The 25814-nt window shown below is 39.1% G+C and overlaps 1 protein-coding gene across 7 annotated transcripts in view; it reads left to right on the top strand.

The window, feature by feature from the left end:
- Nucleotides 1–25814, top strand: part of npas2 (neuronal PAS domain protein 2) — a 44065-nt gene that overhangs the window by 12454 nt on the left and 5797 nt on the right. For 4 of the 7 annotated variants that reach the window (XR_005894982.1, XR_005894981.1, XR_005894980.1 and 1 more), the window contains exons 1-21: nucleotides 3151–3470; nucleotides 10349–10547; nucleotides 12594–12650; nucleotides 13376–13530; nucleotides 13750–13841; nucleotides 14283–14372; nucleotides 14905–15025; nucleotides 16364–16477; nucleotides 16695–16813; nucleotides 17914–17996; nucleotides 18100–18206; nucleotides 18372–18519; nucleotides 18717–18801; nucleotides 18905–19031; nucleotides 21052–21149; nucleotides 21289–21375; nucleotides 21878–22078; nucleotides 22739–22939; nucleotides 23476–23660; nucleotides 24230–24322; nucleotides 24433–24643. Coding sequence is in view for 4 of the 7 variants with exons in the window: in XM_041051048.1 (XP_040906982.1) it covers nucleotides 10492–10547; nucleotides 12594–12650; nucleotides 13376–13530; nucleotides 13750–13841; nucleotides 14283–14372; nucleotides 14905–15025; nucleotides 16364–16477; nucleotides 16695–16813; nucleotides 17914–17996; nucleotides 18100–18206; nucleotides 18372–18519; nucleotides 18717–18801; nucleotides 18905–19031; nucleotides 21052–21149; nucleotides 21289–21375; nucleotides 21878–22078; nucleotides 22739–22939; nucleotides 23476–23660; nucleotides 24230–24322; nucleotides 24433–24643 (2430 nt within the window). In the remaining 3 variants the exon portion in view is untranslated. Of the gene's footprint in view, nucleotides 1–3150; nucleotides 3471–10348; nucleotides 10548–12593; nucleotides 12651–13375; nucleotides 13531–13749; nucleotides 13842–14282; nucleotides 14373–14904; nucleotides 15026–16363; nucleotides 16478–16694; nucleotides 16814–17913; nucleotides 17997–18099; nucleotides 18207–18371; nucleotides 18520–18716; nucleotides 18802–18904; nucleotides 19032–21051; nucleotides 21150–21288; nucleotides 21376–21877; nucleotides 22079–22738; nucleotides 22940–23475; nucleotides 23661–24229; nucleotides 24323–24432; nucleotides 24644–25814 lie in introns of those variants that run through there. The other 3 variants (XM_041051050.1, XM_041051049.1, XM_041051051.1) reach the window with 3 other exon arrangements.

Here is a 25814-nt window from a genome sequence, read left to right as displayed (position 1 = left end):
GTAGAGGAGCCTGTACAAAAACTGAAAGCTCTTCTACACAAAACCTTAGCAAGTAATTACACTTGACTGAAATATAATCAACATCTAACTGCATTTACATGACTTTAAAATGAGGCCCCAAACAAGGACAGTGATTGTTGCTCTGGTTATGCCCCGTGGTTGCTGCTGATGGTAGAAAAAGTGTTGATAGTTGTTGCAGTAGTTGCAGGCTTACTGACACATTCATTAATTTCAGACTCCTTCACACAAGTCCAGGTGTTTGAATAGAATAGTTTTGTTTCTGGTCTTAGTTTACTCTGGCTGACAGCATATTTTGCACAGTGTCTTTTTCTGAATTGAGTGTCTTTTATAATATCCAAACCTTTTCCATACAGTTGATTATGTTGGATTTTGTTACCAGCTATTTTCTCATTTAGGAGGGTACAGTAACAATAATTCATAATTCCTGAGGTGTAACCTACTGTTTTGTTTTGTTTTTTAATACTAGTTGGTGGTTACCAAGTGCTTAATGATGGCTGGCTGCAATGTGCAAGCAGCCTGATTAGCTGCACTGTACTGTATGTGCTGCCACCTGATCTGCTACATTTCAACAACAACTGTAAGTTACCATAGTTACTGAAAAAATATTGCAGTTCGGCTGTGCACAGCCCTGCCTGCCAACTCACTGTCTGTCATCCTCCTGACTTTCATGTCTTGTGGACATGAGAGAAACTGGAACTAGTTAGGTGTTATAGACTGTGTGCATGTGATGCCACTGTATCTGCAGTCGCAACAGCTAAATGTTATCACCTCAATGCAAAATGTAAGATGCCAAAGATTCAAGATTTTGCACAGAGATATAAGTCAGTGGAGGACCACAGAGACTGGCTGTGCTTCTATGACACCATGTCTCGCAAGCTGGTTAAAATGGCATCATACTGGTACCATATCATAAGCTGGATCAGTCATCAAAATCTGGACTTCTGCAACAGCTGCTGTGTGCTGTGGGAAAGTGTGAGTCATTACATGAAGACGGTCATTGAGACAAGTGGTCTGCAAATCTAGCATTGCTTCAGCTGTGTGTCTCAAGCTCATGGGCGTCTGGAGTGAAATTCAAATCATGAAATGTCAAATAAGGAGGACTGGCAGAGCCAGAGGCAGGCATTTGGTTTGCTTTGACTTTAAAATCACATGACCACAGACTGTTTTCTAGCTTTGTTAGTTTAGCTAGTAGCTATCTTAATGGTAAAATGAATGTGTATAAACACACATAAAGAAAATAAAACAAGATTTTGGTGCTGCTTAGATTGTACTGTAGCCACAGTATTTAATGTTTCTTTGAATTACATCTTAACATCTTACAACTTTGACAACTTAATGGATTGAAAATGATATGCTAAAAATGTTCAAAGACCTTGTTGTTACTTGCAGGCCATTGCTCACCATCTCCATTATGAAAAGCTCCATTTGTCTAATTGAGAATGGCAATGTGTAAGGTGTAAGAACTGGCCAACTGTCAAACTGTCCAAAAGAAATGGAGGGCAGCAAAGCTGGGGTGTCCACCCCTATTGTAAGAAACAAGGATGTGCTCCCTGGTCCCTCCTCGTCCCTTTGCCATAGTCGTACTGGCCATCGGGCATTCCAGGACAAATCCTGGTGGCCACTACATCAGTGGGCCAGTGGACTGTCAAAAAATCCAAACTGTTTTAAACAAAAAATATGTACATATCGCTCCTTTAAGGTTCTCTGAGTCTGTAGATTGACCTGTCAAAACAGTCGATTCTCATGTGCTCTGTTGTCCCTGCTCTTCACTCACATGACAAGTGGGCTTTACCACAAGACTGTCATTAGGGAAACTCTTCTGTGCAACTTGAACATCTAGAATTATTGAAAGGAAAGGAAGTCGTGAGATGATATAAGAGATGGCAGCATCAACGTAGCACCTACAAAAACTGAGTTGTAACAATCAGCTCTAAAGCTTTGTCTAAATATCAAAGTACACATTCCTTGTCAGAAGTCTGTCAGACATGACTAAGTCAATACAGGCCAGAGGGAGGGAAAAGTCCTTTAGTGATTATCATGATTTACACACAGCTTAGCAGCTGGTGTCCTGATGGATCATTGCTGTAATAGTCATACCATGTACAGTTTAGTGATATTTTTGGTTTGAATCAAACTTTGCGCCAGTGTTGCATGTCACTCTCCACACATGCTTTTTAGCCATACTAGCTGCATGACTTTATGGATGGCACTGTCATTCTGTTGGTTGGTCCACCACTCTGGTCCAGACTGAAATATCTCAAACCATGATATTTGGTTCAGACACTCCTCCTCCTCCATACCACTGTGGGGCCCTTGAGCAAGGCCCTTAACTTCCAACTGCTGGAGTGGAGCTGCTCAGTGTCCAGCTGGTCAGACTGCGGTTTTAGTTGGACAGTTCCAGGTGTGAATGTGGTCGACCTATCTATCTACACATTCTAATATAACTGGGGTTGGCTCAGTTGTGTATGAGTAATACACAGACATTACACTGACTTAAAATGGCTTGCCATTGTTAACAAGTGTGAAAATGCCCTTCTGTTTTGCTAAGAAGCACACAAGACTTTTCAGACGAGAAAATTCAGACTGTGAAAAAACTAAGGGTCACGTATTTAACAACTAACTCACCAAGATCACATTTGCTTCTGTTCAGATTTTGTTCTGTTATCAGCAAAAATACAGGTCCACATTAAGGTTTGTCTAAAACTAACTAAATAAATAAAATAAAATAAAATAAAATAAAATAAAAACAAATATGCTGTTCTTCCAAGATAAACGTGGACCTAGCCTAATAGATTAAGGCCTACTTGTCATGCTTCCATGGCCAAGTGGTATTAGGCTTCACTTCAGACCGTACCATTCACAATTTCTCACCCCGTGTAAACTGCGTTGCACACCCTTATTACACATATAGGCAATTCTTCATTACAGTCCTCTAAATGGTATTTATCGTGGTGCCATTATGCATTAAGCACGTGCTAAAGATTACAATCTGCCCCCTATTCCCGGTCACCAAAGGTTTCTTTCGGTTGTGTTGCAAAGCCGACTGCAAATGCTGCTGCCGTCGTAAGCCGAGTATTGAGCTACCAGCTGACCTACTTTCTCTGTTCTCAGCCACTCAGTCCTGTTTACAAGCCACTGCCAGCGGAGGATGTGGAGTACAGTGCCTGGAAAATAGACGGACACAGCCCACAAAGACCACGAATGGGAAATTTGGTCGTGTGTTGTTGATAAATTAGGACTGCCAAATCCGCAGACAGCTCACCGGCGATTAATAACAGCACGTTATTAACTTAGGCGTTGTTATGCAATTTAACGCTTTCGGCTCTCTCGCCTGGTCAGTCAGACGCTGGAAGCCGCGCTCGGCTGCTATGCTGTAGTTTAAAAAAAAATGACGAGATTGATCAAAGTTAAGTGTGGATCTTTATTTCTACCGGAGACCCCTTTTCAAGGTACGTGAGATTTAATTTAAGCTTTCAGTTTCGCGTCACTCTGACAGCGCAGCGCCAAATGTTGTCATATCGCTGCCACCCGTTTTACACTGTGTACAACATCAAAGTTCATGAGTGGCCTCTTTCCAAATTAAAGTAGAGGCGGTCGACCGCGTGATTATCCCCTGTCAAGACCTAGTTAATCATTTTCCACGAGACCCAGACTGTGTTGGACGAAGATATATTTTGTCAAATACAGGGGTCTGGATCATGAGCTTCACAGACCCAAGCGCTCTTGAACGCTGCTTACATGTTTTCAGCTCTCAGTCATCAAGTGCCCTGGTTACAAGGTTGAAATAACCTATTTTTTTCCCCCCCGTTGTACCACTGCTGATGACATTCATGGCAAAACACTGAAGGGATTTTCGTCACTGGCTCCTCAAAGACGCCAGATAGCAAAATGTTAAATGTCACAGGAAAAAGACATCCTTAAATAATTTCTCAGCAGGCTTAGGGCAGGCTGATGTTACCCAACCTGGCAGCTTTAAGTCTACTGGAGTTCACATTTCTCTGACTAACCCACTGTTTTCTTGTTCTCAAGGCATTTTGGGCTTCTGATTTGCAGCTGACGAGGTTTTCTATAGAGAGAGGGTTCGTCTGTGTAGCCGAATTACTTATTTACCATGTACGCGCTGGGAAGTTAAAGGGTCATTGAGTGCACTCATCGGCCGTCCCAGTGTTTTTCATTTGTAGGTGTGTAACCAATAGAAGTGCCTCCTGCTTCCTTGTCTCATAAAGGGAGCTTTCCTTACAGCAGAAATCACAACAGAAAACTGAGACTTTTTTCTTTTTCAAACTGAGAAACTGACCTGTTCTCACATGTTATTAGAAATGAAGTGGATTTTAAAAGGATTTAGGATTTGTGTTTATGTGTATGCACTTATGTGTATACTGTATATATGTTGTAATGTGTTGATATGACTAGTTGATACATTTAGGTTAGGTTAATTTTTAACTATAATAATCTTATTGAGAAATGAATCAAATGAATTTACAGTAATTCTATATGACTATGAGTTCAGATTATTAACAATCCAAGCTAACACTAACAGACTATTAAAACAAAAATAATGCACTGAATATCAGGACAAAAATAAAATATGGTCTTCTTATATAGTTTTTTTTTTATGGAAAATGCATTTTTTAAATATTCTAAAAATAAACATCCAGATAGACCAAACTAATCTTGTCCAGGCCCTGTTAGTGTTTACCTGACAGCTTGACCTGTCGGCTCAAAACCAGATGCAGGTGGTCATGCAAAGTAAACTTTTAGTGAAGCAGACAGTAGTACCCCAGACTCCAGGGTTGGATTTACAAGTAGCCTTAACTTGTCCATCAGCATAACAGCAGTAATGACAGTGTGAACTCTCTGGCTGGAATACCATACTACTTTTTGAAGAATGTTGTTGACATTCAGAAAGCTTGCACATAGCCTTTTCTCTCTAAATAAAGTATTATGGTGATGACAAACATTTCTTTTATTGTGAGGTTTCAGTTTGGGGGCTCTGATATTCAGATTTATGCACGTTTGGAATTGTGTATGTTTTGTTCCCCCAAATGTGTATGTTTTGTTCCTTGTTATTGCTCAATAATGTATTGCTAAATAATTTCTTAACCGTTTATGATACCATTATTTACAACTTACCAAGTATAAAGTGTTCCTTTATTGAAAGCAGTGCAGATTTATCATGGAGCTTGCATGTGGTCTAAAGTGGTTTTGTGCATTTTTATGCTTTTGATACGCAGACATCGCCTATGGCTCACATTTAAAATTTCAGTGTTGCAGTATCAAGAAATCTGAAACTGCTGCCAGTATCTGAGTAGTTGATATTGGCTGGGTTTTGCTTTTTCAGTAATGATAAATAAGCGATATGAGTAACCTGTACTGACCATTTCTGCAAGATCAACTGAGAAACTGTTTATGGACAGGCATGTTTTGGCTGATGCAGCAGTTTTAACACAGACAAATTAAGCTGTGTCATCACATTGATGCAACAATCCAGTGTTGCTGTAAAGCAGCCCTGCTCCTTGATTTGGATTATTGCCCATAATAACTGTCCTAATATGCCCAGAGACATTTAAGGGATGGCTAATATGATATAAATGATATGGTAAAATCTCTGACTGCTGGCAAATTTATTTAGCCTCACCCTAATAAAAACCCAAAGGAAGGAGAAACTTCCCGTTGAATTATTTATAAACTGGGTCTGTCTGGATGCAAGGTAATTGTGTCCTAACTCTAATTTGAGAGTTGTACAATAAATTATGGGCATTATAATTACACAGTTCCTGTCCAGAGCGATATAGATCAACAAAGTAGGTTTTCTTCGGTCTTTGGGATTACAGTCGATTAAAGATAAAGTGCACTACTGTGTGAATTACCCAGCAAACAGCTCTAAGCATTATGAGGTAAAAAGTCTGGATTTTACTTTTATCAGATGTACAAAGGACAATAATTTCTTAAACTATATGTTTTGCTATACAGTGTGTTATCAATATGCAATCGATATGAGTTGAAGATGACAGGCATGTCAGCCACACCCCAGTCACTGACTTCAAGCAAGTATGTCTTTATATTTGACAGCTACAGGGGAATATCTGTCATCTGTGCCCATAACCTTTACAAGTCACTGTTAGCGTAAAGTTGCTGATGCTGCCAATAACAGCCTGTTTGCATGAGTGGTATAATCCATCATTAACTAAGAGCCATGCAGAGGTGTTGATAATCCATAAAGGATCTGTCAGGTGGCATGCCAGTGTTGTATTATCTCAGATAGTGTTAATTTTCATTTACAAGATGACTTCCTAACACAGTGTGACTGCAGCATGTGTGTCATGTTCAAAGACTAGCGCCAGTGCATGTTTGAAAAAGGGAAAGACGCAAATGCAAAGAGGGAACAAGAGCTTTTCAGATGTCCTTTTTTTGAAGTCAATGATTAAATCTTCAGTAGAGAGCGAGCCGTTTGGTGGCTGGAAGTGACATGACCACACTTTTTAAAAACATTTTTTTTATCAAAGCCATCAGTGGTGTTCAGTGACTGTATATTGGTGTTTGAAATGAAAATAAAACTTTTAGGAACTTTTGAAATTGGTTGGATGTTTAGGAATGCAACACTGGATGCAAACATTAAACAGGCAAATGCTGTTTGCCTCAGGAAAGCTTGTGAATACATTTACTGGACTTTAAATTAAATATACAGATGGACAGTGTTATATCCTGTGAGAAGCTATATGGTAAGGTGTTGGGTTTAGTTTTTCCTCCATTAAACTTTAAAATGAAGCCTACTTCCCATATCTTACACTGTAAATCCTACATCCAGTTTCCTCTTTGGAAGGTTATGCACAATAAGAAAGTCATTTAGTGTCAGAGTAATGTGCTCCAACTCTTTTACAGCCTGTTTACATACAGAGTTTGGTCATGAACTTGAACTTCACCGTACTGACTTCTGCCACGAGTTCAGGTTGCCGGTTAAAGGCTTTAAATACCTAAGGGCAGCAGTGTAACTAGACTCTGGTGTTTTTTAGCTGTTAACCTTGCAAGGTGTGGTTTAACCTCAATACATTAAAAGAATGCAGGCTGATATGTGAAGTTTCATTTTACACATCTTTGTGGAGTGAAGACATATATGTTAAAGCTGTGTGAAGCCTGATGCACTGCAAATGGACATTTTCCTTTTTAAATTTCCGAATAGACATTATAACATTGGAATAAATTCCAGTATCAATTCCTCTGTTTAATATTGTTTATAAAGGAGATTTGACTTTTCTCATTTTGTCGGCATACCCCTCTGACAAAAGATTCTCATTTTGTTATCAACATTTCAGGAACTTCAGGAGGTTTCAGTCTGACATAGTAACACTTTAATTTGTCTAAACAGTAGTTTGACAGTAAGCGTGCACATCACTGCAGAAAATGCAGAAGTTATGTTTCTGATGAAGCATAACTGTTTCCCTTGGCAATAGCAAATGTTGGGGTTTTTTTTTGTGTTTGTTTTTGCTGAACATGTAGGGAATGTCACGGTCAGTTTGGTAAACATTAAAATTGTAATGGCCCACTTAAATAATAGCTTGAATTTTCTGTAACAATTTAGAATTTCAGTCTTTGGTTGTTTCTCCCTGTTGCTTTAACTGTTTTCTGTTCTTATGTGGTTGTGTGTGTTTGTGTCGACATGCGAGAGAAGGAGGAGAAATTGGCTGGTTTAAATTAATTAAGTCTATAATGGAGAGGTGTGTTTCAGTTGAACTGTCTGTCAAACCACATTGGACAACCAAGTCTTTCCTCCCTTCTTTGAACTAACTAAGCAAGGGGGGGTTTAACAGCATGTGCGTCATAGATTATAGAAGACATGGATAGCTCAATCATAATGTTAAGATTAAGAACACAGACTTGCCAGTTTGTTTGTTTGTTTAGGCAACTAAACTAAAGATTAGGGAAAGACTGGGCGACATGTCGTCTACAGAACAATAAATACTCTTAAGATTAGTCAAAATAAAACACTTGTTTACTGACTTCATGGTTCAAAATCGCTGACTTGAAGTAGGAAATGGGATGTGAAACTGATCCTCCTGTGTTAAAGTCAGACACTTTGTATGTCCATCCATGCAAGTTCCTGCACTGGAACAAGATGCTGTCAGTCAATAAGTAAATCAATAAGTAAATCACTTTTGCAAAACTAGTTGTAATAATCCATTGAGGACATGACTGAGCGATGCATTATCCACTGGTGGTAAATGTAATTGGCAAATATCAACACAGGAAGTTCTCTTTGCTTTGTGCCTTCTGTTTGATTTCTTTAGCTTCTTATCTGTCTCTGACCCACTAGATTTTGGTGTGTAACAGAGAAAATGTGAATCAATATACACGCTTGAATTGCAGAGTAATGAAGATAGCAAAAATAAATTATAGCTTTAGAGATTGATTATGCCTCCTGAACAGAATTTTGGGCTCTTTTAGATGGGAAGGATTTTCTTACTGTGAAGCAGTTACAGAGCGTGGAGAGTAGAGAGTTTGTGATAAAGCTTGGAAAAGGGGAACAAATCAGAAACAGTGATGCTGCTATCTGTTGGATGAGCTGTAAGAACTGGATCTCATGAGCATAATGGCCCATTGAACAACAGTGCTTGGTTTAAAAACAAAAAGCATTTAGATTTCACATTGATTATTCCGAGATCAAAGCATTAGTGACATGCTCTTGGCTTAACAGTGAGGATTTTTGATTTTTCAGAAACAGATATGAGAGCCATATTCTTTACAGTTTTTGAGAATTTCAGTGATGATGCAAAGGTTTATTGAATTAAATTATAGATATAGCCAGTAGTTACATGGGGAAAATATCACAGGACTAAAGCATGTTTTTTCAGCATGACATTGCTGTTTAGTTGTAGTGTAAAATAAACAAATCATATGTATCTAGTGCTGATGGAAATCAGTCTCATAGTAGTAAACTGACTAGAGAGTTTCTAATATCAGCTGCCTGTCACTGGCTTGATTCTGCCTCTTCTCTTACGTTGCACCCTTGAGAAATGTCTTGAGCTGCAATTCCCTGCATCGTCACTTGAAATGTGTCTTTTTCCAATAAGTCTTACATACATACATATTTACATCACTGTGGCTAAAGTTATTTTGTTGATTATTAACTGTAATGGTACTTAAACAGCTGCGTACAGTTGTATGTGTATATTCATATATGCAGTGGGAGTAGAGAAAGCGGAGTTGAAACCTAAGGTAAAAAAAAGTATTCCTAAAATGAAATACCTTCATTTCGTTATTAGAATGTGCTCCTTATTACAAAACGGCATAAGAACTTGGCAGATCAAACTAGTTTAAAGGCAAGCAAGTATTCAGACCTTCAATATTTTTTAAAGACTAATAATCTTTAAGTAGTTAATTATTCAGGGTTGCACCACATCCCTCTTACATTTCCATTTTTTCCAAGTATTTCTCTTCTGATAATGGTCTCATTTGACTTGAAAACGATGGAAAATGCAATAACTGGAAGTTTCCCCTGAGGACACTTGTGTACATCAATCAGTGTGCATGTGGAATAAAAGACAAACACCGACGACTGCCTGAATTCTCATTACCCACCAACTGTAATTATAACTTGAATATAATTTATATACAATGTAAATTATTTCCAGACCACAAAACCATGAACTATTTTAATCAAAGTGAAAGGAAAGTGTGTGTGGTGTTTTCCTACTGGAACATACTGGTTGTTTGGAATAAAATAACTGCTCTTTGTTATGGTGAATATTTCAGACAGTTTTGGGTGACTAACATGATGCATGTTCTGTTAACCACATGAAGGGGGAAAAAACCCCCCCCATATTTTTTCAAGCGTATGGAGAGATGTCATTAATAACTGTAACTGAATTGAATACAGTCTTATGTTGATTCATTTCAGCTGAACAAGGCTCCAGTCTGTGAGTTCTTAGTTTGGAGGAGGTGGCTGTTCGGCACTCCTGTTTTTTTATGCTGGGTTATCAAAAGAGGTGTCTGCTTCAGACATTTTTCTAGGTCAGGGGAGCTCCTCCTGTACAAAAACACTTCTTTAGTGATGAAGCACTGTACCCAAGTATAGAAGCTGAAGATGGTTTATGCACTTTACATTGTATTATAGTTCAGCAAAACACCTGAAGTCCTTATAGTGGGGAAAAAAGCACACGTTTTTTTTTATAGATGAACTGAGGATATTGTGTAAGTTCCTTAAAGCCTCTCCCAAAGAAAATACCTGCTTACATTACGTTAACATGGGTTTATGCAACACAGTTTTTCATCGGCAACAAAGTGCCCACTTTCAGGATGTTGTAATCAGTTTTGTGCTCTGTGTTCACAGGATTTGGCGTTTCTTTGGTGTACTGGAGGCGGTGGTGGGCAGCTGGTCCGCGGTAGAATTTTCCAAAAGAGTGTTCAGACAAGGTCAGCGCGGATGGGACTTATAAGACTTCAGAAAGGGCCTGGTTGGGAAAGGGAGTGAGTATGGACAACCTTTCTGACTTTGGTGGCCCCTGTCCGTCCACCCGCAGGGAATGGGAGTGAGTATAAAATCTTCAGTTTGTGATCTATTTTGGATTTTCCACTGCGTATACTGTATGTTATATCTACACATTATGTGTTGTGCAAATTGTTTTCAACACTTGAATTATTCATAACAAAGATAAAGGGTGAGAGAAACCTAAACTAGGATATGTTGTGTGTGCATGTAGAGGTAGTCAAGTATGCACTGGAGGCCCTCTTTACATTAACAGCTCTCTCATATCCTGAATGACTCATGACAACGGTAGTTAAGTAGTTTGGCTTTGATACAAATTTTAAACAATCTGCTTTATGGATTGTCAGCCACATTCATGGGTTTTGGCTATTTTTGAGGCATACAAGGTGTTTGAAAAAAACCCCCAAATATTTCTATTTATTAAACACAGAGCCACTGGCTTCTTTTGGCCACCTGATAACGCAAACAAGATTAAAAAAGAACTCCAAAACTCCAATACAGTTTTTGTCATTTTCTCCTTAAAATGCCTCAGTTATTCCCTTTTCTCACTTCCTCCACCATTATTTAATATGTCAGTGGTTGGCATATTTTTTTTTTCATTCATCAGTTGAGCACCATCAGAGCTATTGTTCAGTTCCTAAACAATTGTTCAGTGTGTTTCACAGATCTTTTATTTGTTCTGTGAAATAAATGGAGTCAGAAAGTCTGAAAAGATGCTTTTCAGTCAAACTGTGGCAAAGAGATAAAGAGAAATAGATGAGAATGTGGGTTGACTATGGATTAAGGAATGAGATGATGACGGGAGACAAGTGTATAAGTGAAAGGGATTTCTAAGAAGGATTCAGATTTTTACAGGAATTTGGAACTTCTCTATTTAATTGTCAGTTTATAACACAGCAAGACCTGAGAACGTGTTAACTGAGCACATCACCATTTAGTAAATTTTAGTTCTGAACAAGTGAAGAAATCTGTCTCATGCACAGTGTGCTACACTTTGCAGGTTAGACCATTACAACTCACAGTGCCATCTGTGACCAAAAGACTGTTTCACACACATTTGATCGAAGCACTTTAATGAATCACTGTGTGCCTATATTAATATTGATTTATGACAACAAGACTTACACACTCACACAGAATTTGGATTGCAAGCACACTTCTTACTTCTGACGACCTGCTTGTTGTATGTTCTGACCACACCAGTAACCCACATCACTGTAGACACGGTGTTAAAGGAAATGCTTGTGTTAGTACCATATTGTCACATTATGATATGACCATACGTCATTACTGATACATATTCTTGTCAGTTTGTTTTATATGTACTTGCTCCAGTATCACAAACTTGCCTTAAAGGATTTACAGTCATGTACAGCATATGATAGTGTATGATGGCCTCTATCCTGACACTCTTGATTTATATAAGAAAGACCTCCCCCCAAAAAATCTTTAACAAGGGGAAAAAACTGAAACCTCAGTAACATAGTAACTGCGCGTTAAACTCAAACCTAAACCTGAATCTGTATTTTGGCCTTATTTCATCCATTACTTACTGTTAGCCCACCAGGCTAGTGCTACATGCTAAAATATTACTGTCTTTTTCCTCTTTTCACACTGAGCAATGCGTCTGTACTCGCAAACACATGGCATGCATGGATGCAGACAATTGGCAGTGTCAGAGAGAGAAAGATAGAAACGTTTCAGTGAATTCAGTTGGAAAATAACAGAATGCCAACCTGAACCTGAAGCTTTATGCAACAAAATGGCCCCAGTCCAACCAAAACTCAGTACAAGTATTGGGATTGGACAGCAGATGTCAGAGGTAACACTCCTTGAAATTGCTTCTCAGGCTCAGAACTTGCTACTGTTCGTATTCAGGTTAAAGTCTTATTTGGGTGAGGCTGTTTACATGTACCCCAATGCTTTATGACTGATTATCTCTATTACCGCTAATGAACCTGTTATAGTACGTAAAAGTCCAATGTGCTTGTTCGGACTTGAGATAATAAATATCTGCTAGCGATGTTTTTTAAAAAGTTTAATATCAGCAGAAACTTTTTCATTCTAATTTTTACCCCTCTGTTTCTAGCACCAACAGCTGTGTGGAAGATTTAATGGATGAAGATGAGAAAGACAGGGCAAAAAGGTACTCAGTTTATGTGTGTTTGTTTATACTTATATGTCTGTAAGTATCTTACTGAATATACTGTAATAAATATGTGTGTACACAATACAGAGCATTGGAGTTTTAACTCATTTAGTTACAACTTTCAAAGACGAATGTCTCTCTCTGCTCCTTCAGTAATGCGGATGAAAAACATAAATTGCTGGTGGTCTTTTTTGATTTTAAAAGGAGCTTGAAGCTTCAGTGTCACATTATAGCTATGAATGAAAGTCCATGAAAATTAAAGGCTATTGAAGAATAACTTTAGATGAAAGATGGACATAATTCAGGTACAAATGCATTCACAAGTGATTACTTCTTACTACTGCTTCCTTTTAGATATCTAATGTAAGGTAATATTTTTTTCAAATTCCGTTTTTTTTAGTTGGTTTTAATAACATTAATATAGGGTTATTTTTTTCTCAGTAGACCAGTTCAAGACAGTACTTGGTTTCTGCTGTTTGATTATGGGGGAAAAAAAAAATTGGTGCCTGTTGAAAAAACAAAATACTGGTGATGTGAGCTGTGACACTTAACCATACAGTGAATGTGTGGGCCATAAACCCAGAACAACAAGCTAAAAGAGGCTGAACAGCTCCATTGAACTACAGAGTCGGTCCATAATTTTCTGTGGCTTCAGGATTGGCTGAGCTTTCATATGTAATTTCACTGATTTATAATTGTTTTTCATGTTCTCACATCTTAAGGGCATCCCGTAACAAATCAGAAAAGAAAAGAAGAGACCAATTCAATGTGCTCATCAAGGAGCTATGCACCATGCTGCAGGGCCAAGGCCATCCTCGCAAGATGGACAAATCCACCATATTGCAAAGAACTATTGACTTCTTGCAGAAACAGAAAGGTAGGAAAATGTATTATAGTTTGTATGCAGCATGTATACATAGTTTGAAAAATTCTGACAGACTGTATGAGAATTGTTTCTACTCTTAGGCACACCTTTATTCATTTACCTGCTTATTTCAGTATTTAACCAATACACCTCTCCTCAAGCAGAATGTTTAGTTTCTGTCATTTAGTTGACATAATCCTTGTCTTTTACTCTATCCTCCATGTTTTTTAGACATCACTGCACAGAATGAAACCTGTGATGTGAGACAGGACTGGAAGCCTTCGTTCCTCAGTAATGAGGAGTTCACTCAGCTAATGCTGGAGGTAAAGCTCAGGAGGATGTGTTCGTCGAACAGCCCAAGTGGATTAAGCTCTGACACTGACTAATACTGATGATAAAGCAACAAAGACACACTCTCCTTAAAATGCCCATTGAGAGCTGGGCAAGATGGCATATGATGAGAATTAAATTTTCAGCTCAATTATATTTTCACTGCTGTTCAAATTCAAGTTGATTATCTAAAAGCATTGTTGGAGATGTAAGAACTCCCACAGGAGGCCCTTTGAGGCAAATAGGGCGCACAACAGCATATCAACATTATTTTGTAATGCAGTTAACTACCAAATAATGATGATGATAAGTGACAGTTTAAGAGCAGAATTGTTCATTTATGCAATGCATACAACATACTTAACCGTAAATAATATGTATAATATATATGCTTATATCATTGTCAAAGTCCCCACTTTCCCCTCTTCTTACAGGCCCTAGATGGTTTCTTGGTAGCATTAACTACAGATGGAAACATCATATACGTATCTGACAGTGTGTCTTCACTTACTGGCCATTTACCGGTAAGAAAGGTTACATAAGTTCATTTTACTCTCTTGCTAACACTGCATTGTTTCGTTGCTGTCGATTTTTGTCCCTGTCTTTGCTTTTTCTCATCCATATTTGTCCATCTAAATCATGTTGTCAATAAATGCCTCTTGATAAGAAAAAGACTGATTACATGTTTAACAGTATTTATTGGCTATTGTTTTGACCCTGCTTAAATTATTGCACTGATAAACTGATAACTGCAATTTATCTCATCTGATCCAGGACATGTTGGAATGTGTTTTTTGTTTTATGTTTGCCTTCATGTTAATGTAATATTTATTCTCAGAAACACACTTTGCAGAGATAGTTTGAGCACTACATTTAAGTTCATGGCTCCTAAGTATATCTGAAACAACTTTAAAGCACTTGAAGTTCAGAAATGCAAGATAGCCTCCCAGTGCTTAAGGGTTATGTCACATGTAATGCTGTTTCTACAGTAACACTGTTGCATATCACCTACACCCACAAAAGACTGACCATCATTCATCTATCCTTTTGCACCAGTCAGATATGGTGGACCAAAATATCTTGAATTTCCTCCCGGAGCGGGAACACGGGGAGGTGTATAAGCTGCTATCATCCCACATGCTGATGACTGACCCCATTGCTGCTGACTTCCTTGACAGTGAGTATCCTACTGGGCAGCCTATCTGCACACGTCTGGCCCTTGTCTGTTTCTAACACCACGCTGCATCTGGGTCATCATGGTGAAGCACAACATGAGCTGAAAGGTTGAAGCCTGTAGATTGTCTCCCGTCCCATCAAGAGGTCAGACACTCAGTGCGTAGCTCAGAATTCTAAATAAGCTAAGAATGAGGTTTGTGTCTGAAATATAGAAACGACATAGAAACTTGACTCTTCATATCAGTCTTGTCAAGTTCTTTATTTCTTCTGAGTTTCACAACATGTGTAAAAATATCTTTGACACTGAAAATGCCACTTAAAGCTCTTTATATATAGAGCAAGTTGCTGAATTGGGGTCTGTACTTTATTGGATTGCTGATTAGTGTGCATCTATGATTAGCCTTTTAGCTAATAATAGGAACTAGCTTAGTATCAAAGTTAAGACTTTAAATCACTGTTATGTTAGCACAGTAATCCAAAGCAATGTAGTATCTGGGGCTCAAGACACTGACCTTAATCCTATGTCACTATTGGGTTTTTCTGAGGAACAGAGATGGTGAGTGGCAAGTCTGCAAGCCTGTCTTTAGAAGCCTAAATAGCAAACTGTCACAGAGCCATGTCTGGAGTGATCATCATCTCTTGGGGTACAAAAGAGACATCAATCTTTGGCCTATCTTGCATGACAAGGAATGTCTGGCTTTTAAGCAAAACGACTGCTTTACTGTGCAAATTACGCTGTATTATGTTACATGAAATATGGATTTTCAGATTCACCTGCTTTTTTTTTTTTAGCCCACTGGCTGAATTTTCATAACAAAGCATCTTCAATTGGCACTCACACTACTTTGGCCTGTCCATCCAAAACTTTCTGATTTTTGAGCATTAGGGGAATAATTACCTGCCTATAACTGCTTGCAGATGACTAGGAAATTTGTTAGAAATCTGCTGGGAAAAAAAAGTCTTATCGACATCAGAATGCTGTATGAGTCAGTCTGTCTTTCAGAGCGTTCACATGTGAGCATGACTGAAGATTAAGGTGCTGTTGTTATGCTGTTAAACAACATACAAGCTCCTTTGACCATACCATAAGCCTTTGTTGAACCCTGTCTTTCTCCTCAGGATATTCAGACATTATCTGTTGTAAGATCTGTTGGAGTATACAGTGTTCCTCTTTTCTTCATTAACACACTGCAGATCTGTAACTACTATGTCAAACAAAACACAAGCATGATTGAGAAGCATGTCATTAAGAACTACGATTTTTTTTTTTCTAATAAAGATGCACATAAACTGTTAGGCTGTTAACCCTGAAAATACAATCAGTTTTTCTGTTTTTCAGGTGAGGCACATATTGAATTTTGCTGTCATCTAGCCAGAGGTAACATCGACCCAAAAGAGCCGCCCGTGTACGAGTATGTCAAGTTTGTTGGAGATTTCAAGTTTCATAACAATGGTAAGGATTTTTATTTTCTTTTTGTTTCAAAGACTTAAAATCTGTAACTTTTATGCATTTAATAAACAGTGTGGTCCACAAATCCTCTTAATTTACCATTCATTTAACAAACTGATTGAAAAAAAAAAAAGATTTTTTTTTCTTTTCATGGGATGAGATTATGATGGATGTCATAACCAACTGTATGTCCCCATGTACCTTGTCTTCTGACACACAGTGCCTACATCTTCTTGTAACGGGCTTGAATTGACGTTACCAAGAAGCCTGCAGTCAACGCTGGAGGAGCAGGTCTGCCTCATTGCTACTGTACGATTAGTCACTCCACAGTTTCTCAAGGTAAGACCCGCTGGGATCTTTAAACTTGTGCCTTTGTTTCTCAGTCCATGGTGCATGTATGTGGCGTCATTACCCTCAAAGGACTAAAATAGGTGGTACTGAAACGATAATAATCAGACTCTGCGTGACAATCTGAGGCATGACAGATTTTGATCCAGACGGACTCCAGAGTCAAGCGCTCTCTGGAGATGTTTTGTTGCACAGTGGTACAGTGTGGCACATTGTGTACCTCCCAAATGACTGCATCATTAAGATACATCAGATCCCACTTGTGCTCTGTGTTGAAGTGTAGACACTTGTCAAGTTACTGAAGCCAAATAAAGTCACAGTCATATGCTTGTAATCTTCCTGAGATCAACTCAGATCACAGTAACAGTTTTACCTGTACTCTTTCCAAACGTAAGAGGTAAATTACACACATCTCAGATGATGGCTGAGGCGGGGATCACTTTCTATTGCATGCTTGCATTTATGAGACTGCAGTGACATGTCAAACTTTGGAAGTGCCACTAAACTTCTGTTGACCATGTGAATAACAGTCTGGATATTTATGTCAGGGTGGAAATATGAACTTATTCTACAAAGGTAATGTTAGGCAAGTTTTCTGCCTTAAAATTTCCTGGAGCTCAGAGAGCAGATCTATTGGACAGGCTTCAGCTCTCCCACACTACTTATTCCAAAATGTAGAAAACACTGATTATACTGATTTGCCAGATGGAAGGACTGGAACAATAACATCTGGACTGTATGACATGGAATATTCTCAGACACAAGACAAATCCTTTGCAAATACTTTATCCTACAAAAATAAAATAATAAAAATCTCCACAAATGTTTGAACACAAGATATTTAAACTGTTTACACTGTAGTTGTGAAAACTGCATCATTTTTGTTTATGTATGAACAAAGTTCATTAATTGAAAACAAACTATAAGATAATAGATAAATAAGATAATAATTTCTGTTTGCTTCATGTTAGAGTAGTGCATCAAGTCTCCCAAGTACCTTGGTAAAAGCAGAATATAAGACTGGTAATTCCTTGCTTTTCTGTGATATCCTAATGGCGACTTTCTCACTCGGTGACTGTGGCTTTGTTTAGGATTTGTGTAACGTGGAAGACCCTTGTGATGAATTCACTTCTAGACACAGCCTTGAATGGAAGTTCCTGTTTCTAGATCACAGGTAAAAGATTTGTTTCCCTCCCATCAATCAGTCGTGTAGACTTTTTTTCTTTTAGCGAGAATTTGTCTTTCTTACATGTTGATCATCTTGTTTGTTGTTTCAGAGCTTCACCAATCATAGGATATTTACCCTTTGAGGTTCTTGGAACTTCTGGCTATGATTACTATCATGTGGACGACTTGGAGCTCATAGCTCAGTGTCACAAGCAGCGTAAGTAACTCTGTCATCTCTGTCTGATGGTGCTTTCTTACCAACCTTCACAACAATGTCCATGTATCCATCTCTGACAAAAACTGTACTAGTGCACAAAAAAAACATTGACTTGTGACACCTGAACATGGCACTGATGTGCTCCTTCTTTTTTTCTGGCCCCAGTAATGCAGTTTGGAAAGGGTAAATCCTGTTACTATCGCTTCCTGACTAAAGGTCAGCAGTGGATTTGGTTGCAGACTCACTACTACATCACGTACCACCAGTGGAACTCCAAACCCGAGTTCATCGTCTGTACTCACAATGTTGTCAGGTAGGACTGATTGTTGTACCTCGGGGTGCTCTAACTCTTGTCAAGGGAGGGATGAGAACACATTGTAATTGTCCTGGGATCTGGGATGTGTATAGGGCATAGGTTGTTTGGCAAAAATAACAGTGTTATTTTATTTTTAAGACTGTGGCAGATCCACACTTTTGTCCTACATACTGTTTCTGTCCGTTGTTATTCAGTTATGCAGAAGTGCGAGCTGAAAGGAGGAGAGCGTTTGGCCTTGAAGAGCTGTCTCCACCTGAGATAGCTCCCTCCTCTGTGAAGGTAATAGTCAAGAGCCCTTTTACATACAGTATGTTATGTTTACAAGGTTGTGTCAGCTTCAAATCAGAACTTCTGTCTGTCACAACATTGTCCTGTGTTCCAGGCCCAGGAGCTGTACTTGGACATCTGCTCCACACTGGACCCAACACGGGACAGAAACAGTGGTGCACGTTCGGTATCCTCCCACAGCTCCCGGAAATCCTCCCACACAGCGCTGTCAGACTCTGCATGTGAGTCATCCTCTGCTCCCTAAAGTGCTAACTCACTCAACTGCAGGTCAATATGTACAGAAATCCTGCTCCTATATGGGTACAGGAACCGTTGTTATTTGAAATTTAGCTGGAAAAAAAATGAGAAAATCCTACAGCTGAGCCTTTGTCTTGTAATTTGACAAGATCTCGTGAGAGATCAGAGGTATAACTTCTGTAACTAAGCAAACCAGAAGTCAGTAAAACACCCACCTTAATATATGTGGGTGACAATGCATCTCTGATGAAATGTTTCCAAGGCTTACTTTAGCGTGCCCTGTTTGTCTGAGGCTCCAGTCATCTGCTCTTCCACCCACTGTCTAATGTACTAAAACACTTCACTGCCATCAGCATATTTACGAACAATACACAGTGGTAGATTCATTACAGTTGCTGCTCATAAAAAGTAAACATAGCTGCTTCTGCTGCCTTCTTCCCTTTTAACCTACACAAATAGACAATTTCATTATTTTCTAAGACATAGTCATACAACTACATGTGCCAGAAAAATATTTAATCACAGATTTTTCTTTGCTTCTTCATTTTGCGTCGGCTACGATGAAAAAACATCCACCGAATGCATCATAGTTTGTGGGTTTAAGTCAGAGGCAGAATGAGGTGGCAATCAAGAGCTAGTGAATCAGCAGTATTGTTATACAACCAGAAAAGAAATGCATTTCATAAGATGTTCTGCTTTTATTCAGAAAGTCTGCAGTTCCTCTGTTTAGGAAGAAGCACATGTGGATTGACAATGCCCCTTTTTAAAAGAGGAGAGATTGTAGAATTAAATATTAATGAACATCATGCAGTTAAGTGTTTGTTTTCTGAGAATTGTACAATATATATCCCATTTTGTCTAGTTATTTTTCACTGTTTTCTTTCTGCCATGGCACAATGATAGTCATGTTTTCCATAGAACATAGAAAGCTGAAAATATCTGAATGCTATTTTGTGCATTTATGTTCATGTCAATTGAAACATAAATAGAAAACTGGTTATCAGGCTTGCCAAAATAATTGTAGTTTGCACAGAAAATTTAGAAAAGCTATGTTCATGGCAGTATTATTAATTCACCAGTGCCAGTTAAAATCCATTTGCTTATTTGGTTTTTGTTAAAAGAGATCTGATACTGTATAATAAGTATAAGTATTGTAAGTGCATCTTTACGACAGAGAGCACAAGGATAGTGATGTCCTTTACTGCCTTAACTTAGGCTGAAGGAGAATGAAGGAGAATAATGACTAAAGACAAAAATACAGAATCAATAATATTTTTTTTACTTGAAAAAAATGCAGATGTGTTTCAGTCATTTTTTCCAGCCCTGAGTCTCGCCTGCAGTCCACTTTTCAGGCGGCAGGTACAGACATGGACTAACCAGAGGATTAGGCAGTGGCCTCTTTGTAGCCTAAGAGGCAAAACACAGGGTCTGCAAAACAGTCACTGCTGCTGGAAAAGCTAAATTGTTGTGAGAGCAGGAATAACTGGAAGCAACCGAAATGAGCAGATCAGCAGTTGACAGCTAGCTTTTTTTTTCAAATTGCAGCTATGAAGATCTTTAAAAGATAAATATGACTTTTACTCATAGAACTTGTTCTTGCACCAACCAGCATAGCAGAGATAAAAGGATGAATAAGAACCTTGTGGTTTTCAGCTGTCAGCTGACAAAAATGATGATTGTGATCTAACTGAACAAATCCTCAGTCCACTACCCAACCGGTTAAGGCAGATGGCCACCCACCCTGTGCCTGGTTCTGCTCGAAGTTTCTGAATCTTAAAAGAACGTTTTTCCCTGCCACCGTCACCAAGTGCTTGCTCATGGTGGGAACTGTTGAGTCTCTGTACATAATAGTATAGATAGTAAAGAAAACGCCCTAGACCTGCTCTGTATGAAAAGTCCTCTGAGATCACTACGGCTATGATTAAGCGCTGTATAAATAAAACTGACTTGACTTGACTTGACCATGATCGAGGTGTGTTTAGAGGTGACCTGTCTCTTCTGCAGCAGCTAACTCCTACACAGAGGCCTGCACACCGTCATGGCAGTCTGCTTCCATCGGGACAGAGAAGACATCTGCCAGACTCCAGCCTAGTAGTTCAAAGGTCAGTTTATTCAACGTTTCCATGTGTCCCTCTGACTTTGGAGATAAAATGGTCATTGAAAAACAGCCGCATCGAGCTGGCACAACATCATGTCAGAGATTGTGCTAAATTGTAAAACTTTGTCATTTTTCCTCTGTAGAATTTGGCACAAAGACAAAATTCCTTTGACCTCGTTCCCCAAATGAGCCTCCCCCTTTCTCCTACCCGCAGCAAGCACTCCGCAATGGTTAGTGTTTAGACTTCCTCTCCTGCCTGTTGCCTTCCTCTGTTCTGTTTGTGTACTATATCTATACTATATATATGTATTTTATGACTGTTGCTGCTGTATATGTTCATCTGTTGTTTGCGCACAGTGCCTCCAGGCCTAGTTATAAAATTGTGTCATAAAAGTAAAAAAAAAAAAAAAAGATAATTATCAAGATTAGATCTGAAATGGGCTTTTTTGTTTTGTTTTGTTTTTGCTCTAGGTCTCCACTTATTACTTTTATATTTCTCTATATAAATCACTCATCCATATTATTTTAAGACCTACAAATTGTGGAGCTTGATGTGCTTTCACCATCACAAGAATAAACCATTACATGACTCACGCTGACTGATTATCTCCTCATACAGTATGACATATTTATAGTGACTGAAAAAAACCCCCACTACTGTAGCATGAAAGAAAACTGCCAGAATTTTCTCATGTCTGTTCCCAAATGATTTTTTGGATCATGTTTTTTCAGCAACAGCAAACACAGCAGCAGCAGCAGCAGCAGCAGCAGCAGCAGTCGTCCATGTATCAGCTGCAGCAGCCTCAGCTCGGTGTAATGAACCAGCTGAAGGAGCAGCTGGAGGAGAGGACGCGCATTCTGCAGGCTGACATTAAGACACAGCAGCAGGAGCTGCATGACATTAAGGAGAAGCTTCACCTGGCTAACCTCCAGGTAACACTACAAACACAGAAAAAGAAAAAGTCTTGTCATGCCATGCAGTCCAAAGTAAAGGTGAAATTACGTGTTCTTTTCTTCATTGGAAAACACTGAATTTCATTTAAAAATAGGGAGTCACAGACTTTAACCAAGATATAAAAATTATTACGCATGTAAAAATCAGCTGTCAGGGAAAATCAACATCATATTGTAACCCCTCACAGTAATGGTGGAATGGCCCCACCAAGAGGCCAGCTCTAACCAGTTCAGCTACAAGTATTCTAACCACTACGTGACCCACATAAATTGCACAGAGATGAGACTTGGGGGAGTGTTGAAATGTTTGTTTAATAAAGACGAGTTGTCTCTTTGTTTAATGTTGTTGCCTCCTGGGTGTGAAGGCGACATGAGATGACCTGTGATTTGAAACTCAAGCACACATTTTCAGGCAACAGATTAACAGTTATCTAATCAAAATTAAACCTGAGCTGATTGCCTTTCATTAGTGTTACCTCACCGAAATTTGAATAAACCTAAGGCGATACAGACATACTACCACTAATCTTATTTATAATAAAGACAAAAAAACAAACTTTTTTTTGTAAATTAAATACCTGTATTTTTTCAAGTAAAGGGAGGATAAATTAATATTTTCTGTTTATGTGTATGTGTTAGATGTTGTTACAGCAGCCTATCCACAATGAGTTTGGCCAGGCTCAGCAGCAGCCTCAGCAGCAGGGCCCGGGCAGGCCGGCCCAGCAGAACCAGTCAGGGGTGATCAGGCAGCTCTCAGGCCACCCTAAACCACCAGCCTGTGGGGCCCACAGTTCGTCCCCTCACTCACTCCTGAGAGAGAACAGCTCACCCTCGACACAGGTACAGAGCTGCGCAAGTCTAAATGCAAATCTGAAACAAAACTGTCCTAACACCTCCTCTAATATATCCTCTTAATACTAAGAGGATGATATTAGATTAAATTACCTTCAGTAATTAGCAAGTAACGACTCACAACGGAGGAAGGCTGTGGATTCAGCCCTTAACAACAGTCTGTTTGTGAAAGATATAAGCGTCACAGCAACAGGTGGTAGCTTCATATTCAGTTTCTTTGCCATGGGCTGCTTGCAGTCTCTGCTTATTTGCATTGTAGCAAAAAGACACAGAAAAGAAATAGAAACTTAAATTGTCAGCTGATGGATGGAATTGAATAATCACCTTGGTTTACTCAGAAAAACTTGAAAAATACACAGCTGTTTTTGCTTGTGCTTCATTATGTATTTTCATGTAGGAAGGACAGATGAGCATGTAAGATATCTATTTAATTTAACTGGTGGACTCTACTGTTTTTATATGCTGTCAACAAGCGTATGGTATCTCTGATTAGCTTGGTGTGCGCTTCCTTTGTGTCATTGTAGGTCCAGCAGAGGATTGCACGAGGCGGGCAGGTGCAGTCGGTGAGTTTGCCCGTGCAAACAAACACGAGTCTGACGATGCCGTTCTACAGCAACCCCATGATGTTCTCTCAGACCAACACGAGGCCTCAGCAGGACGCAAACCAAAGACACACGGACAACGAGTTCAGCCAAGATGGACAACTACGGTGAGAGCCCTGAAAAAGACATGTAATATTCAAAACCACAGGTGATAATGACAGTATAGCAGACATTATGGAAGATTACTAATATATAATCAGTTTGGTGAAAAGCATTAAACTGTCTCTACTCTGTTTCTATTGTCTCACACAGAAAACGTGTTCCTTCGGTTAATGTGTTAAAATAATCATAGGGTTAGTGTTAGCTCTGATGTGCTGGATCTTAAAGACCCTGAAACTTATTTTATCAATCAGCTTCTTGCTATCGAGCAACTGGATCCTACATGAACACATCAGCTGCTGACAGGAGAGATCTCTGTGTTTGTGTGTGTGTGTTTTTTCCTTCATTTTATTCTGTGGTTGATTTTAAACATGAGTCAGGCTCCAAATCATTTCAGAAATAAAGGTCTGCTAAGATCAAAGACATCCTTTTTATCTCTTGTACTACTTTGATATTTTTGTTAGAGGAAAGTGTTAAGTTGAAAACCTCATTCTCTTTGACATCATGTTTTGAGTTTGTTTTTTTTTTTTCACTGAACAGACTGGGTTCTTCCAGTAACAGATTTTATTTCCTGCAGCATGCTTCTCAACCAGCCAATGCAGTCACTGGTTCCCACTAGCAGTGTCACCACGCAGCCTTCCCAGTGCAACATGGGCATCTCCCAAACAATGTGAGAACTGTTTTAATTGCCATGCACAGACACAAACGCACACATATTACTCTGTTTGCGTGGGATAATGTCACACTGTGCCTGAGCTCTTCATTGTACCCTCCTTACAGATACACCTTGGAGCAGCAGATCATTGCCCCCTCATTCTCCATGCAACAGGTCAACTGCAACGCTGTCCTTGTGCCCTCTCCGGTCTTTACGTCCCCCATTATGTTCCCACACAACAGTTTCATCACACACCAGTCCCAGTCAGCCTACCACACTCAGCCTCAGGCTTCTCAGCACTCCCTGCAGCTACAGCAGCCCCAGCAGTTCTTTCAGGTACAACGACCATCTGCTGTGTAGCGATGCAGCAATATCAGTCACTGTGATTATAGTTTCCAGTGGCATATGTTTGACTTGAAATTCCGTATTCAGTGATGGATTATTTCATAATCATGCTCAGGCTTTATATTTACTGATTTATGATAATTTTAGGCATTGCACTGCATCTGAATCCTTAGTTACCACAGCAACAAGCTACCGTGCCATTCCCACAAGCTGTTACCAAAGAGATCAGTGTTAAACTCAGTCATTGTAAAACTTGAGCTTTGTCACAAAGCTGTGATGTAATCTAAAATTCATTAGGTCAGATATCAAATCACATCATACTGAATTATTTTCTCCAGACTTTTTGTTTTTATCATTTGGCCCCAGCCTTTCAAAAAAAAAAAAAAAATTAACCAAATATAAATAGTGGTTGTCTGGTGGAGAAACATTTCATAAGTAGCTTACCTAAATCCCTTTAAATGCCAAAACATCCTCTGAAACATCATCTGAAAAGGGGGAGGGTTGGGGTTTTTTTTTTCTTTTTGCTGACGTGAGTGTGGTCTAAACCTTTTAGGACAGCAGGGGAGAGTCTATAGTTTTTCCATATTTCCCAGAACTGTTTTTTATTTAATCATTTTTTTTCTGTCCCCATGGATCATAAGGGCGTGTTTCCTGTCTCTTTATCAGGGCATTATTTTTTATTTATTTTATTATTTTTTCTGGTAGCTGACCAATATGTCAGTTTTAAGAAACTTCATTTATATGGCACTGTAACAGAACTAGAGTAAAATATTAGATATTAGAGTTAACCTATGATACAGTGCACATTTCATATATCAATAACCTTTGGGAGGGGGTGGCACGGTGGTGCAGTGGTTAGCACTGTCGCCACACAGCAAGAGGGTTCCAGGTTCCAGGTGTGAGTGTGTGCGTGTGTGGTTGTCTGTCTTTGTGTGTCCAGGGTGTACCCCGCCTCTCGCCCATAGTCAGCTGGGATAGGCTCCAGCTCCCCCGCGACCCTGACACAGGATTAAGCTGTAGAAAATGAATGAATGAATAACCTTTGGGAGGGTTTTGCTTTTGTAAGGAGTTATACGATTCAGGCCTTATGTCTGGCATGCGTTTAGGTACTGCAGAGTACATCTTAATATTCAGAAACTGCTCTCATCATATCATGTATCAT

This window comes from Toxotes jaculatrix, chromosome 12 (assembly GCF_017976425.1).
Source record: "Toxotes jaculatrix isolate fToxJac2 chromosome 12, fToxJac2.pri, whole genome shotgun sequence".
Classification (NCBI taxonomy): Eukaryota; Metazoa; Chordata; class Actinopteri; family Toxotidae; genus Toxotes; species Toxotes jaculatrix.
Note: the sequence above shows the minus strand (reverse complement) of the source record. Positions and strands in the feature narration are given on the sequence as shown.